Genomic DNA, 12,347 nt, shown 5'->3' with positions numbered 1-12,347 from the left:
TAAGTTTTATATTATTAAATAGGTATTAATATAAACAATATACAAATTTAATAAATGTCAATTAGAACGTAAGCTTTTTTCATTCAGTAAGCAAGTTTCTTTTTTTCTTTTCTTTTTTTTTTACCTTTTTCCTTCATTTAGATAGTATAATCATAGAAAGTAAGGAAACGATTAGATTGGAGAGAGAGGAATGGTATCTGGAAAAGCTGTAACTTGAACTTGGATCGGACAAATCGCTATTGTGCCATATGGAGTGCTATGACTTCAACATTTTTGATTTCTAGAAAGCTCAGATAAGGAACAGATCTTCCTTATCTGTTATTTGGAACTTCAGACTACAAACTTTCATTTAAGTCTTCTCTCAGCTTAGAAAAAGGTGTGGCAAATTCCTACAACTCTGTACATACTGTAACAGACAAGAATGACTCTGATTATATCCTGTAATGCTGATGGAAATCTGCTAGCAATGGTTACTTCAAAAGCATGAGCTCTGGCACAAGCAGGCAGCTCTGCACTAATGTAAAGATATTAGAAAGATGCTGTAAAGAGTTGACAAATGGTATTACAAGCACATACTGATCTTCACCCCAGCAGTTATGTTCTAGTTCACATTCCTACAGTGATACGCATCATGGTGGGTCATATGTGGTGCAATTTCCATTAATCCTACTACACTTTCTAGCGTAATTTTGTTCAATTCAAAACATTCCTACTACGGAGACAAAGTCAATTAAATTACGAAAAAGGCATTTATATGATTACAATCACACTGCAAATTAAACTTTGCAGCTCTGGAAGCTACATATGAACTAGTTTAGTCACGGAGTAACTCATATTCAGGATGTCTGTATGTTTAATATAATTAAATTTAAGAAATGAAGTTTTAAAAAGAATGTAAGTTTAATATATGTTTTTATTATTATTTGAAATTGTCATCATCCCTCTTGTAAACATCTATTTCATTCTTATCAAGTTCCCACAAATTATAAAGTTACTCATCATGACTCACAGACATACAGATGGATATTATGAAGCAAATGTGTGTTCAAAATAAGTTTGAAGACTCACGATGGCCAAGATGAAAGAATGGTTTATTTTGTCTAATCTTATTGTTTTTATCTTTTCAAATCAGCTGGCAAAGATTTTTTTCACCTGCATATTCTTTTCTGCAGTTACAGTTTGGTCTGGCTTCAATGATTTAGATTTTGTTTTATGCTGCTGTTATATATATATATATATATATATATATATATATATATAGACAAAGTACTGTGGGTTTCATCATAAACATTGCTTACATAAATAATTTTCTTGTGATCGCCACAAAACAGAAGCTGTTTATTTAATATATTATTTATCCACTTTTTTTCGGAGTAACCAACGAGCGCCATCATGATGGATTTCAACTTCTGTTTGGATGCTGTCGGTTTCCAGTCTCCATAAAAATTCATGTTAAAACAAGGTAAAATGATGGCACCAAGTGATTTTTAAAACCATTTTCATAGGTTTGACATTATATTATCTGCTTGGAAAATGCGTTCATTTGACTATGTAATGTAAAGCATCATTCCAGAATGAGTCGGGTGAGACTTTTCCTGAATTCAGGAAAAAGGTGGATAAAAAAAACTTTATTTCAATTAAGATATTTCAATATACCTTAAAGGGTTAGTTCACCCAAAAATGAAAATTAGCCCATAAATTACTCACCCTCAAGTCATCCTAGGTGTATATGACTTTCTTCTTTCAGACAAATCCAGTCGGAGTTATATTAAAAATTGTCTTTGATCTTTCAAGCTGTTTCATGGCACTCAGCGGGTGTTGCATGCATCAGTCCAAAAGCACTTAATTAAAATGCGCCCATCCATTAAAAAAAAAAGTGTCTCACATGGCTCCGGGGGGTGAACAAAGGTCTTCTGTAGCGAATCAATGCGTTTTTGTAAGAAAAATATCCATATTCAAAACGTAATAATCCCTTTAATGTAGCTTGCTGCCGAAATGTGTTTTAAATTCACACTGAATGCATTTATGACTGTAAAGCATGTCTGTGTGTGTCAAAATCGTGATTAAAATCGAAATCGCAAAATTGATCAAATAAATTGCGGTAGTGTTTTTTTGTCCATATCGCACAGCCCTAATATACACCTAGGATGGCTTGAGGGTGAGTAATTTATGGGCTAATTTTCATTTTTGGGTGAACTAACCCTTTAACAATATACAGTGAAAATTCGTATTTGGGTCATATTCCAAGACGTAGGCTAGAGTCTGATTGCGAAGTACATTAAATATCCACACCGGTGCAGTGACAGACTGCCACACATACTCTTCAGAACATCAGATTCATCCGCACTGGAGCTGTGCCGACTCACAACCCACGCAAGCTAGATAATTCCGCACCCAGCTGCAATTCCAGGTTTTCAAACAGAGATGTCGACAAAGAGGCAAAACTTACGGACTGCAGCTTTAACTTAAAAGTATTTTTTTTTCTTCTTTTTATTGATCTGGAGGTAACAAAAGCTACTTCTTAACCAAGGACTCAAGCTGAAAAATCTCTGATATTTGAGAAAGAGTCTACAACCATATCCTAACACTATAGTCGCTCTCAACATGTTTTCAATTTCATATAACCAAAAAAAGACGCAAAATAATGCTTCTGGAATATATAGGCTAAGTAATAGTAAAACAACTATATTGATAATGTTACCTTTCCTGTTGTAACCTCCAAAACAATAAGCATACATCTGTCTTTAACCGTGAAAATACAGTAATAAGAAATGCTTCTTGAGCACCAACTCAACATATTAGAATGATTTCTGACGGATCATGACACTGAAGACTGAGTAAAACAAAATGTATTAAAATAAAAAAATAATTTTAAATTGCAATAATACTTCACAATATTACTGTTTTACTATATTTTTGATTAAATAAATCCAGCCTGAATGAGCATAAGAGACTTTCAAAAACATTCCAAAAAACTTACAAATTCCAAACTTTTAAACAGTAGTGTATGTTTATAGATATATTTAATTATATTTACTTCTATATTCAAAAGTCAACAGAATTCCAAATGGAATGCTGCTGAAAAAACTTTGGAACTCACCATAGTCAATGGGTGCAACATAGACAGGAAATGACCTCACTTTTCCACGCCCTCCTTCCACTTCCAACCAGATTTTGTAGCAGGAGAACAGACTAAGATTTCTTAAAGTGCACTCTCTGTGGTCTCCTGCTCCAGATGGACACTCCATGTTTTCTTCAGCTTCTTCGCTGCCCTCCATCTCTGATATGGTCTCACACATTGATGTATATTGTCTACAACAAAAAGTAATATCTTAACCATCTTTGCAATAAACAATCTGGCTGATGAACTATGACTGTGTTCATACCTGTAAAGTAGTCTGACTTGTGCCCAAGCGCTCTTATTCCACTCACAGCTCATGGTGTCCACCTCTGAATTCTTGCTCTGGCAGGTAAAATCTGCATTAAACATCCCTAAAAAAAAGAGCCAATTTGACATTTTCTAGTTTTTAAAAAAAGCAAAAAAAATTACATTTCTGTTTAGAGATGTCCTCCATAATTCAAAGCTTACCTTCGGTGTATATTTTGGCATAGGCGATGATGCACTTGAACCTCTCTCCCCACTGATGGCAGCACATCAGAGTATCAAACCCTGGTTCATCTACCGTCACAGTGACTGCGCTAACCTGCTCGTTGATTACCCTGTACTGGCTTTCCGGAATCTTCACCTGCCCGTTAAGCATCCACACAGCTTTACTAGCACTCCAGCTGCGGTTGTGGAAGACGGCATAAACCGTTACCTGGGACCCTGGTGTCGTGAAGATTTCAGCAGGGATGTAACTGACTTTAAGGAGCAGAGAAAGATAGAGAAAAATTTAAAGAAGGCGTTTTTGTGCAGTAAACATGCAAATAAATAAACCAGACTTAAAGGGATAGTTGACCCCAAAATGAAAATTCTGTCATTTATTTCTCACCCTCATTTCGTTCCAAAACCGCAAGACCTTCATTCACCTTCAGAACACAAATTAAGTTTTTTTTATGAAATCCGAGAGCTTTCTGACCCTGCATAGACAGCAATGCAACTATCACATTCAAGGCCCAGAAAGGTAGTAAGGGCATTGTTAAAATAGCCCATGTGACATCAGTGGTTCAAGTTACATTAGTAGTTATGTTGCTGTCTATGCATGGTCAGAAAGCTCTCGGGTTTCATCAAAAAAATCTTAATTTGTATTCCGAAGATGAACGAAGGTCTTACAGGTTTGGAATGACATGAGGGTGAGTAATTAATGACAGAATTTTCATTTTTGGGTTAACTATCCCTTTAAGAATAGCATGTGGCATATCAGCAAGTGGGCGAATCTCTTGACAACATATCTGGTTCAATTTTCATCCCAAAAAAGTAAGAAATTATATTGCATGAAGAAAATTAAGCCTATTTTTGTACCATTAAGATTTATACCATTGTGACCTTATTTTCATAAAAACCAAGCATATTTCTCCCAAAATTAACAATATCATAATACAGCTGAAAATTTTACTTAATTTACATTTTTCATTCTTAATCTTTTATTTACATCTTTCATTCTCATCATTATTCTTAATTATGATTTTAATCTTTCAACACTGTAAAACAGTAGTTTTTACTGTATTGTACTGAAATTACTGCAGTAAAATGTTTGCAACATGCACTAAAGGCACAACAAATACTACTAATATACAACTTTAAATCTGAAATTTAGTAATAATGATAATAATAATTTACAAATATAAATACTGGATTGCAGTAACAACACATATGCTTAAAATAATAAACTTACAATGCACAAAAAATATTTTTGTTTGCTTTTAGGATGAAATATGACCTAGACATGCTTCTGACAGGTGTTGAGATTCACCCTTGTATTGCTTTTTATTTTCCCTCGTTCCCATCTTGGTCCCTTGCAGGAAAAAGAAAGTGGGTTTATTTTAATGCTAGTGAACAACCTGAAGCTTAGTTGCTATGGTGACTTGCGCAACATGGATTCTGAAAATATACAACCCAACTGGCATATCAGAAAAACAATGCATGATCCTCCTTGAAAAAGCTTACAAACACAAACACAATGACAGGTGCTACATGAGTAATGCATCAAAGTAGGAAAACAGAGACAGAATCAAGTCTCTCGTGATGTTAAATCAAGCTGAAACAGTTTAAACATTAACTAATATGCAGACAGCCCAAAGTGCAGATAAGTGCAGCATTAGTTGGCAGCAGTATTTCAGACTGGCTACTGCACTAAACTAATATATTTTTTTCAAACGTATATATTACTCATGGGTACTGCTGTGGTGCAGGCATTTGAAAGCAAATGAAAAAAAAAAAGAATAAGAAATAAATAAGCACCCACCTGATTAGTGTTAGTAAATAATTAAGATAATATATAAAGCTCTATTCTACCACAGGACAGTGTTTATATGTTACGGGTTATCTCTAGTAAGATTTTTTTTTAGAAGTTGCTTAACGCTTCAAAATAATGCTAATTTTATATAATTTTACACTAAATAACCACTAAAGATAGATACAGTGCTCACATTAAACTTCAACGAATTTAAGAATCTTTTATTGGCCTGAGACTGAACATGATGCCAAGCAAAATACTTTTAATATGCAAACTGGTGTTTCGTTTGAATTATGAAGGGTTTTAACAAAAAAAAAATGTTTACAAGGAGGAATCTAAACCTCATTAATAAACCCAACAATGACAAGGTAAAAGAACTCAAGGACAGTACATACTCTGGCCTCATAAAAATTTACAACACATACAATACTCTATTGTCATCTAAGAATGAATCTAAATATTTGATTGTATTTTTAAATTGGTAATTATGGGCATGAAAAATTGGTTATTTTATGTAAATGTGTACACTACCCCAATTGTACAGTGTTGATCTGGTTTAAAAATATTAAGTATAACATATACCTTGCGAATGCAATATTTGACCTCAGTTAGCAAGCAAATGGTATATTAATGCTTTCTCAAAACATTAGAAAACTGACTGTTTAGCATTGTAATTAATTCTGAAAATGAACAGTGAATTGGATGCATCTTCAAGAGGACAAATCAAAGAGATATTGTGAGTGCACAGCAACAAGCAAAAGCACCATACAGATGCAAAGTAGCAAAGTATACAGTGGGGCAAAAAAGTATTTAGTCAGCCACCAATTGTGCAAGTTCTCCCACTTAAAAAGATGAGAGAGGCCTGTAATTTTCATCATAGGTATACCTCAACTATGAGAAACAAAATGAGAAAAAAAAAATCCAGAAAATCACATTGTAGGATTTTTAAAGAATTAATTGGTAAATTCCTCGGGAAAATAAGTATTTGGTCACCTACAAACAAGCAAGATTTCTGGCTCTCACAGACCTGTAACTTCTTATTTAATAAATTCTTTAAAAATCCTACAATGTGATTTTCTGGATTTTTTTTCTCATTTTGTCTCTCATAGTTGAGGTATACCTATGATGAAAATTACAGGCCTCTCTCATCTTTTTAAGTGGGAGAACTTGCACAATTGGTGGCTGACTAAATACTTTTTTTCCCCACTGTATACAGTATGAATGTAATTATCAAACGTCAAACTCTTAAAGTGGAGGCTTAGGGAAGACAATGGATCTCTCTGAAAGATAAATATAACAGGAACAGCAAAAGCACTCATTTGCATGAAGTTTGACATACACTAAAAGCCACTTTTAGACTGAATGATGTTAGGTTAAATGTGTCCACCTGTGCACTCTGTTGTTGAGAACAGAAGGCTGTCAGTCATGGGAACATGAGCATACCAGGCAGCAATATTTTGAGTACCCTTTCATAAATGCCAGTATTTGCATATATTTACTTATTCACTATACCTTACAAGTCATTAAATGGGAGGAGGTCTTTGATTCTGGAACTATATGAATTAATTACCAAATGTATGCGTATACCACATAAACAGAATTAGTACGTAAAATTCATGAATTGCAGATCCTTACTATCCAGTGTGACATAGAAGGGTTGGCTCCATTCACTCCAGTAGTTGATATGGCTTTGGCAGCGCACTTGGACCATGTATCTGATCCCAGAACTCAGCTCATTCAGAGAGACCCAGGAACGACCTTCGACCCTCACCACCTAAAAGAGCCATAGTTCAAAGATTCATTCACACTGTGTAGTAGGTCTGTGCGATATTGGAAAAAAATGCGATATTCGATATGCGATACAATATTGCTTAAAGTGTGAAAAATCTATTTAAATTATATTTAAAAATATTTAAAAATGAAAATTATATAACCAATTTGTTTCACATTCTTTCTTGGAAAAGAAAGAATCACTACAACTTCTGAAAGTGACCAGCAGTGTTTTAGCATTACATAAAAAGTAATGTCACAAATCAGAAAATGTAATTTTAACATCAATGTGAACAAACAAACAAAAAAATTAATGACACTAATTTTATATCATTGTGACTTTGCTTTCCATACACTTTAAGTACTTCTTCATATACCACAGCAAAAACTATAGTCTGAGAAAGTTCAAACATGTTAAAAGGCAAGTGAACAGTCAGTAAAAAAAGAAAGAAAAAGAACAAATACACAATTTACAAGCATAGATAAAATAAACAGTAGTATTCAGGTACAGAAATTTAATAATTAAGTGTAAAATAACACTGCATTGTGTTCACTGTATGAATTAAATTTAGATTAATCTTTGTTATAGCCGTTTTGATGTTTGATTAACATTAGGGACATATTCAGCTGCACGTATTTATAGGCTGCTGTCCCTTTAAAACCGACTGCACGGATCCAGTATAATGATACACGATTTGCTACGATTTCTTTCTTTGCACGTGTGCGGCAGAAGAGACACTGTGTGAGATGCGACTTGTGCGCGCGCTTCAGGTGTGAGTCAGACAGCAAGAGGAGACGAAGTGTTGTTTTCTGCAACTTATTACACTTAACTCTTTTTAAGGGCAAGCAATTCTCTGCTATATGCGTCGAACTAAAACGTTGACCTTTTGCAATGTTTTGATTTAAGTAGCCTATTATTAAAATTATTCAGATATCGCACGCCGTTGCGATATGCATATCGAGATTTTTACATTTGCGATATTTCGATATATCGTGCAGCCCTACTGTGTAGGTTAAACAAATAACTATAGCCTAGCAGAAGATGTGAGTAATAGTCAAAATATTTTTATAAAGGTCAATTATAAAACCCTTTCACATTTTCTTTAACAATTATGTGGGGAAATCTGCAGAAACTTGCTCATTTAAATATGTTAGATTAATTTAATTGAGATTTAACAGTCATTAAAACAGTATTCATATTCATAGTTTTTTTATATATATACTATGGATATATGATGATATAATATGTTGATATTATACATTTCTGTAAACCCTTTTAGTTTGAGATGTACAAATCAATTAAAATCCCCTGGAGACTGGTTGGAACTAAAAAAAGTGTTCATAAGTAAAAGGGTTTACATTTTAGATGCTGTCAATATGTTGAAATTGTATATTTTAGAGTCTATCCAAATATACAAAAATGTATGCGAGTTAAAAATCACACTTTTGAGACAAATACAAAATGCAATGAGATCATTGGATAAAGATAGCTGTCTTTGTCAGGTGAAAGGTACATTTAAATCACTTTAATCATCAACCATGCAAGAACTTATGCTTGTATAGAATTGTGTGTATTACAGTAATTCTGATTCTGTGAAAACCTGCAAAGCTTTCTGTGGCATTCTCTGGGAGCCCGTTACAGTTCTCACAAATATTACTTTGTAATGTTATTACAAAACATTCATCACACCAACAAATTAGTTAAATTACCTCCCACTGCTGAAGTGAGGAATTGGATGCATATCGGATCTCAAAGTTTATGGCATCACTGTTAGGTTGTGCATCACTCCATCTGAATATTACTTCGCCTTCAGTCGTCACATCGTAATGCAGATTGACAGGTGGCTCTGGTCTTCCTGTGAAAGGAGGATATGTACAAAATATTTATAAATACCTGTAAAAGTAATCATGATTAACCAAAATGACCATAAAAAAGCCTGTAAGGACAACAGCTCTATGTCTAGACATCTCAAAGGTAGGACATAGTCTCATAACGATAATAAGTCTCATAATTTTTTTAATGATCTTTATGAGATGTTGTTTTTGACATTTCACCATTCATGAGAGGGTCTTCAACGGCTGTTATCAGAGGGTGGGGAATCGACTGCATTATGTCAAAAAGTGGTGGAGGGTGTGAATACGACAAAAATCACCAGTTTAACATCTTCAGATGACATAGTTTCACAGGGGAATCCCCATTCTTGAAGACTGGCAAAACATCTTTAGCCAATGGAAAACCAAGACAGATGCCTCCAATTAAATTTATTCATTCTACAAAGGTCCGATGGTGAACAATTTAGAGAAATTAAGAGAGAATGTGAGCAAAATTGAGAACTCCATTTCCAGGTTGTCCATTCACAGTTGTCTTGTGCCTTTTGATGGTATTTTGAAGTTTTAAAAAAAACATACGTATATATCTGCTATCCATATTCAAGTATTATCTGCACAAAGTATTTATGTCTGCCTAGAACAAGATGGCCTCAGCAGCCACTGCTTTGTAAAAAAAAGGCAAAGCAATTTTATTTATTTTAATAATAGCAATACCATTAATACTAATCAGTTGAGGCAGTCTTTATTAACAGACTAACGTTATCTTTAAAAACCCCAACCTCAATGACACTGACACATTATAAAATAAATGGTTCCCTGCTGTTGCAATTAATGCAAATAGGCTTACACTGATTGGACTTTTTATTCATTTACTGTCATTTAGTTTGTAGCATTCAACAAGCGTTCAATGTACTTCAAAGAAAAGAAGGAAGTGAAAATGTCAGAACAAATTGTTTACTTAAAATCAAACCTAAAGTAATCATTCACTTACAAAAAGATAAATCTAATATAATTTACTTATTGTTATGTAATTCCAAACCCCTGACTTTCTTTGCTCCATGGAACACAAAAGGGGTTATTTTTCAGAATGTCCAGACTGCTTTTATCCATGAAATGAAAGTAAATGGTGACCATGTCTGATTTTCAGATTTTTAGTGAATAACACTTACATTTCTTTTTTCTTACAAAAAAAGGTTTGTAAGTCCTCAGAAAACTTGAAATATAGTGAGCGTCACATTAAGTAATTTAATTATGGTTTTTTTTTGTGTTTTTATAACGTTTTTTAATGAGCTTTTTTCTCCTTTCTGGAGTTTGACAGCTGCTGGTTTGGATATTTCACTAAAGCTTGGAACGACATGAAGGCAAGTAAATGTTGACAGAGTCTTAATTTATTTACTGAGTATCCCTTTAAAGGGGTCATATGATGCTTTTTTAAAGATCATTATTTTGTGTATTTGGTGTAACAGAATATGTTGACATGCTTTAATGTTCAAAAAACACATTCTTTTTCAAATACTGTACATTATTGTAGGTCCTCTATGCCCCGCCTCTCTCAAATGCTTTGTTTTCAACAAAGCCCCCTCCTTCTGACAAGCGCAGTCTGCTCTGATTGGCCAGCTGACCCAGTGCATTGTGACTGGCCGAACACCGCAAGCACTCATCGAAAATGTAACGCCCCTTCAAAATAAATGTAAAGACAGAGCCCGAAAGGGGAACAGAGTCGCGTGACAGACACAGTGATGAAGCTGGTATGTGTTTGCAGTACACAAGCCACGGTTAAGACAGCTGACTCCACTGTGATGTGATGCTCTCTCTCGCTCTCTCACACACACACACGCACGCGCGCACACATGCACACACACACACACGATGAGCAAAACTCTGCATTTGAACAGTCAATAGCAAATACTTAAACTAATAACAAAACAGTAGTTGATTCAGAAGGGCCAGATTGTCATAGCAAAGGCAGAATTTCCTCCTCTCCTAGGTTCACAAAACGGTCGTCCATAAAATGCATTGCTGTTCTGTTGTAAGTAATCTTAAAGATTCCTAAATGCATCTACTTTCAGAAGGCCAAATAAAGTGCTTTTGCTTTCTCCTAGAAACACACAGCGTCTTGATAAAGAATATCTCTTTGGTTTTGAGACTTTAGTCTTTGCAACTTCAGGGACTTTATCTATGCACAATCAGCTTGTAACACTCCAAAGAGAAAGGAAAACTTGAAATCGCATCATATGACCCCTTTAATCTCACTAATTTTACTAATATGTTACACAATCTTGCTTTGTTAAACAATTTTGTTGTACCTGTACAATGACTAAAAAAGAGCTTGACTTAAGGTTTGGACCTGGTGAGACGTTTAACCATGCCATTGTGAAATTCCATTTCAATCCACTGCCTGGAAAAACACTTGAGAGACAGATGTGTATTCTTTAGCCTCCAGTCCCAAAGAACAAACACACCCTAATAAAACACCTGTTGCCCTGGTATCAGTCTCCATGAACTCACGGGCTACAGTCATTACAGGTTACTGTGAAGATGAATTTTAGTTCATAATATATTTTCACAACTTTTTCTTCACAAAAAGTAACATGCTACAAGCTGTATGATCAGTCATTCATCATTTATGCAAATGTACCACTGTAATATTTTACATTGGCCAGTAAATGAAGGAAACTTATGATTATCATAAACAATATACAAAATGTTTGGCCATTTCTACTTGCGTTATCAAACTAAAACAACAGTTTAACTCAATCAACAACACTTTAAATCAATCATGAACAAAAAAATGTAGCAGTTTTCCTCGAGAAAGGTTTATGTTATGAGACCATGTTTAAGACCTATACGTAAAAAAGAAAGGAAATAACTAAATCTGCAGTACATTTTTGCCAAAAGGAAACTCAGCACTTCTAGGAACTTTACAGCCCTCAAAGTAAACATGGGCAGGAATGAAGGAAATGAAATAGCTGGTTGCTCTCTGATAACATAAGACTAACAAAATCAGCATTATTCGCAGAACTGTTCTGGACCTTTCCATTCAGTCAGCAGAAGCTAAGCAATCAGATTCCAGTTTTTACTTAATGATTTCACAATGACAGAGCGATAGAATGATAGAACAACAGATAGACTGACAGAATGGATAGAATGATAGATACAACAACAAAACGACAGAATGATCGAACAATAGACAGAACGACAGACAGAACAATACAACAATAGACAGAACGACAGACAGACAGACAGACAGACAGACAGAACGACAGACAGAACAATACAACAATAGACAGAACGACAGACAGAACAATACAACAATAGACAGAACGACAGACAGACAGACAGACAGACAGA

At 34.5% G+C, this 12,347-nt stretch overlaps 1 protein-coding gene across 1 annotated transcript in view; it reads right to left on the bottom strand.

Annotated features, from left to right (window-relative positions):
• LOC107590662 (leptin receptor-like) overlaps positions 1-12,347 on the bottom strand; it is a 25,274-nt gene that overhangs the window by 5,368 nt on the left and 7,559 nt on the right. Inside the window, exons 7-12 of the mRNA XM_016279563.1 lie at positions 8,877-9,022; positions 7,032-7,170; positions 3,590-3,862; positions 3,387-3,492; positions 3,101-3,312; positions 2,702-2,716 (exon numbers count right to left, since the gene is read on the bottom strand). Coding sequence (XP_016135049.1) covers positions 2,702-2,716; positions 3,101-3,312; positions 3,387-3,492; positions 3,590-3,862; positions 7,032-7,170; positions 8,877-9,022 — 891 coding nt within the window. The remainder of the gene's footprint in view (positions 1-2,701; positions 2,717-3,100; positions 3,313-3,386; positions 3,493-3,589; positions 3,863-7,031; positions 7,171-8,876; positions 9,023-12,347) is intronic.

Source organism: Sinocyclocheilus grahami, unplaced genomic scaffold (genome assembly GCF_001515645.1).
Source record: "Sinocyclocheilus grahami isolate Dianchi unplaced genomic scaffold, SAMN03320097.WGS_v1.1 scaffold131.1, whole genome shotgun sequence".
Classification (NCBI taxonomy): domain Eukaryota; kingdom Metazoa; phylum Chordata; class Actinopteri; order Cypriniformes; family Cyprinidae; genus Sinocyclocheilus; species Sinocyclocheilus grahami.
This window is presented reverse-complemented; position numbering and strand designations above follow the sequence as displayed.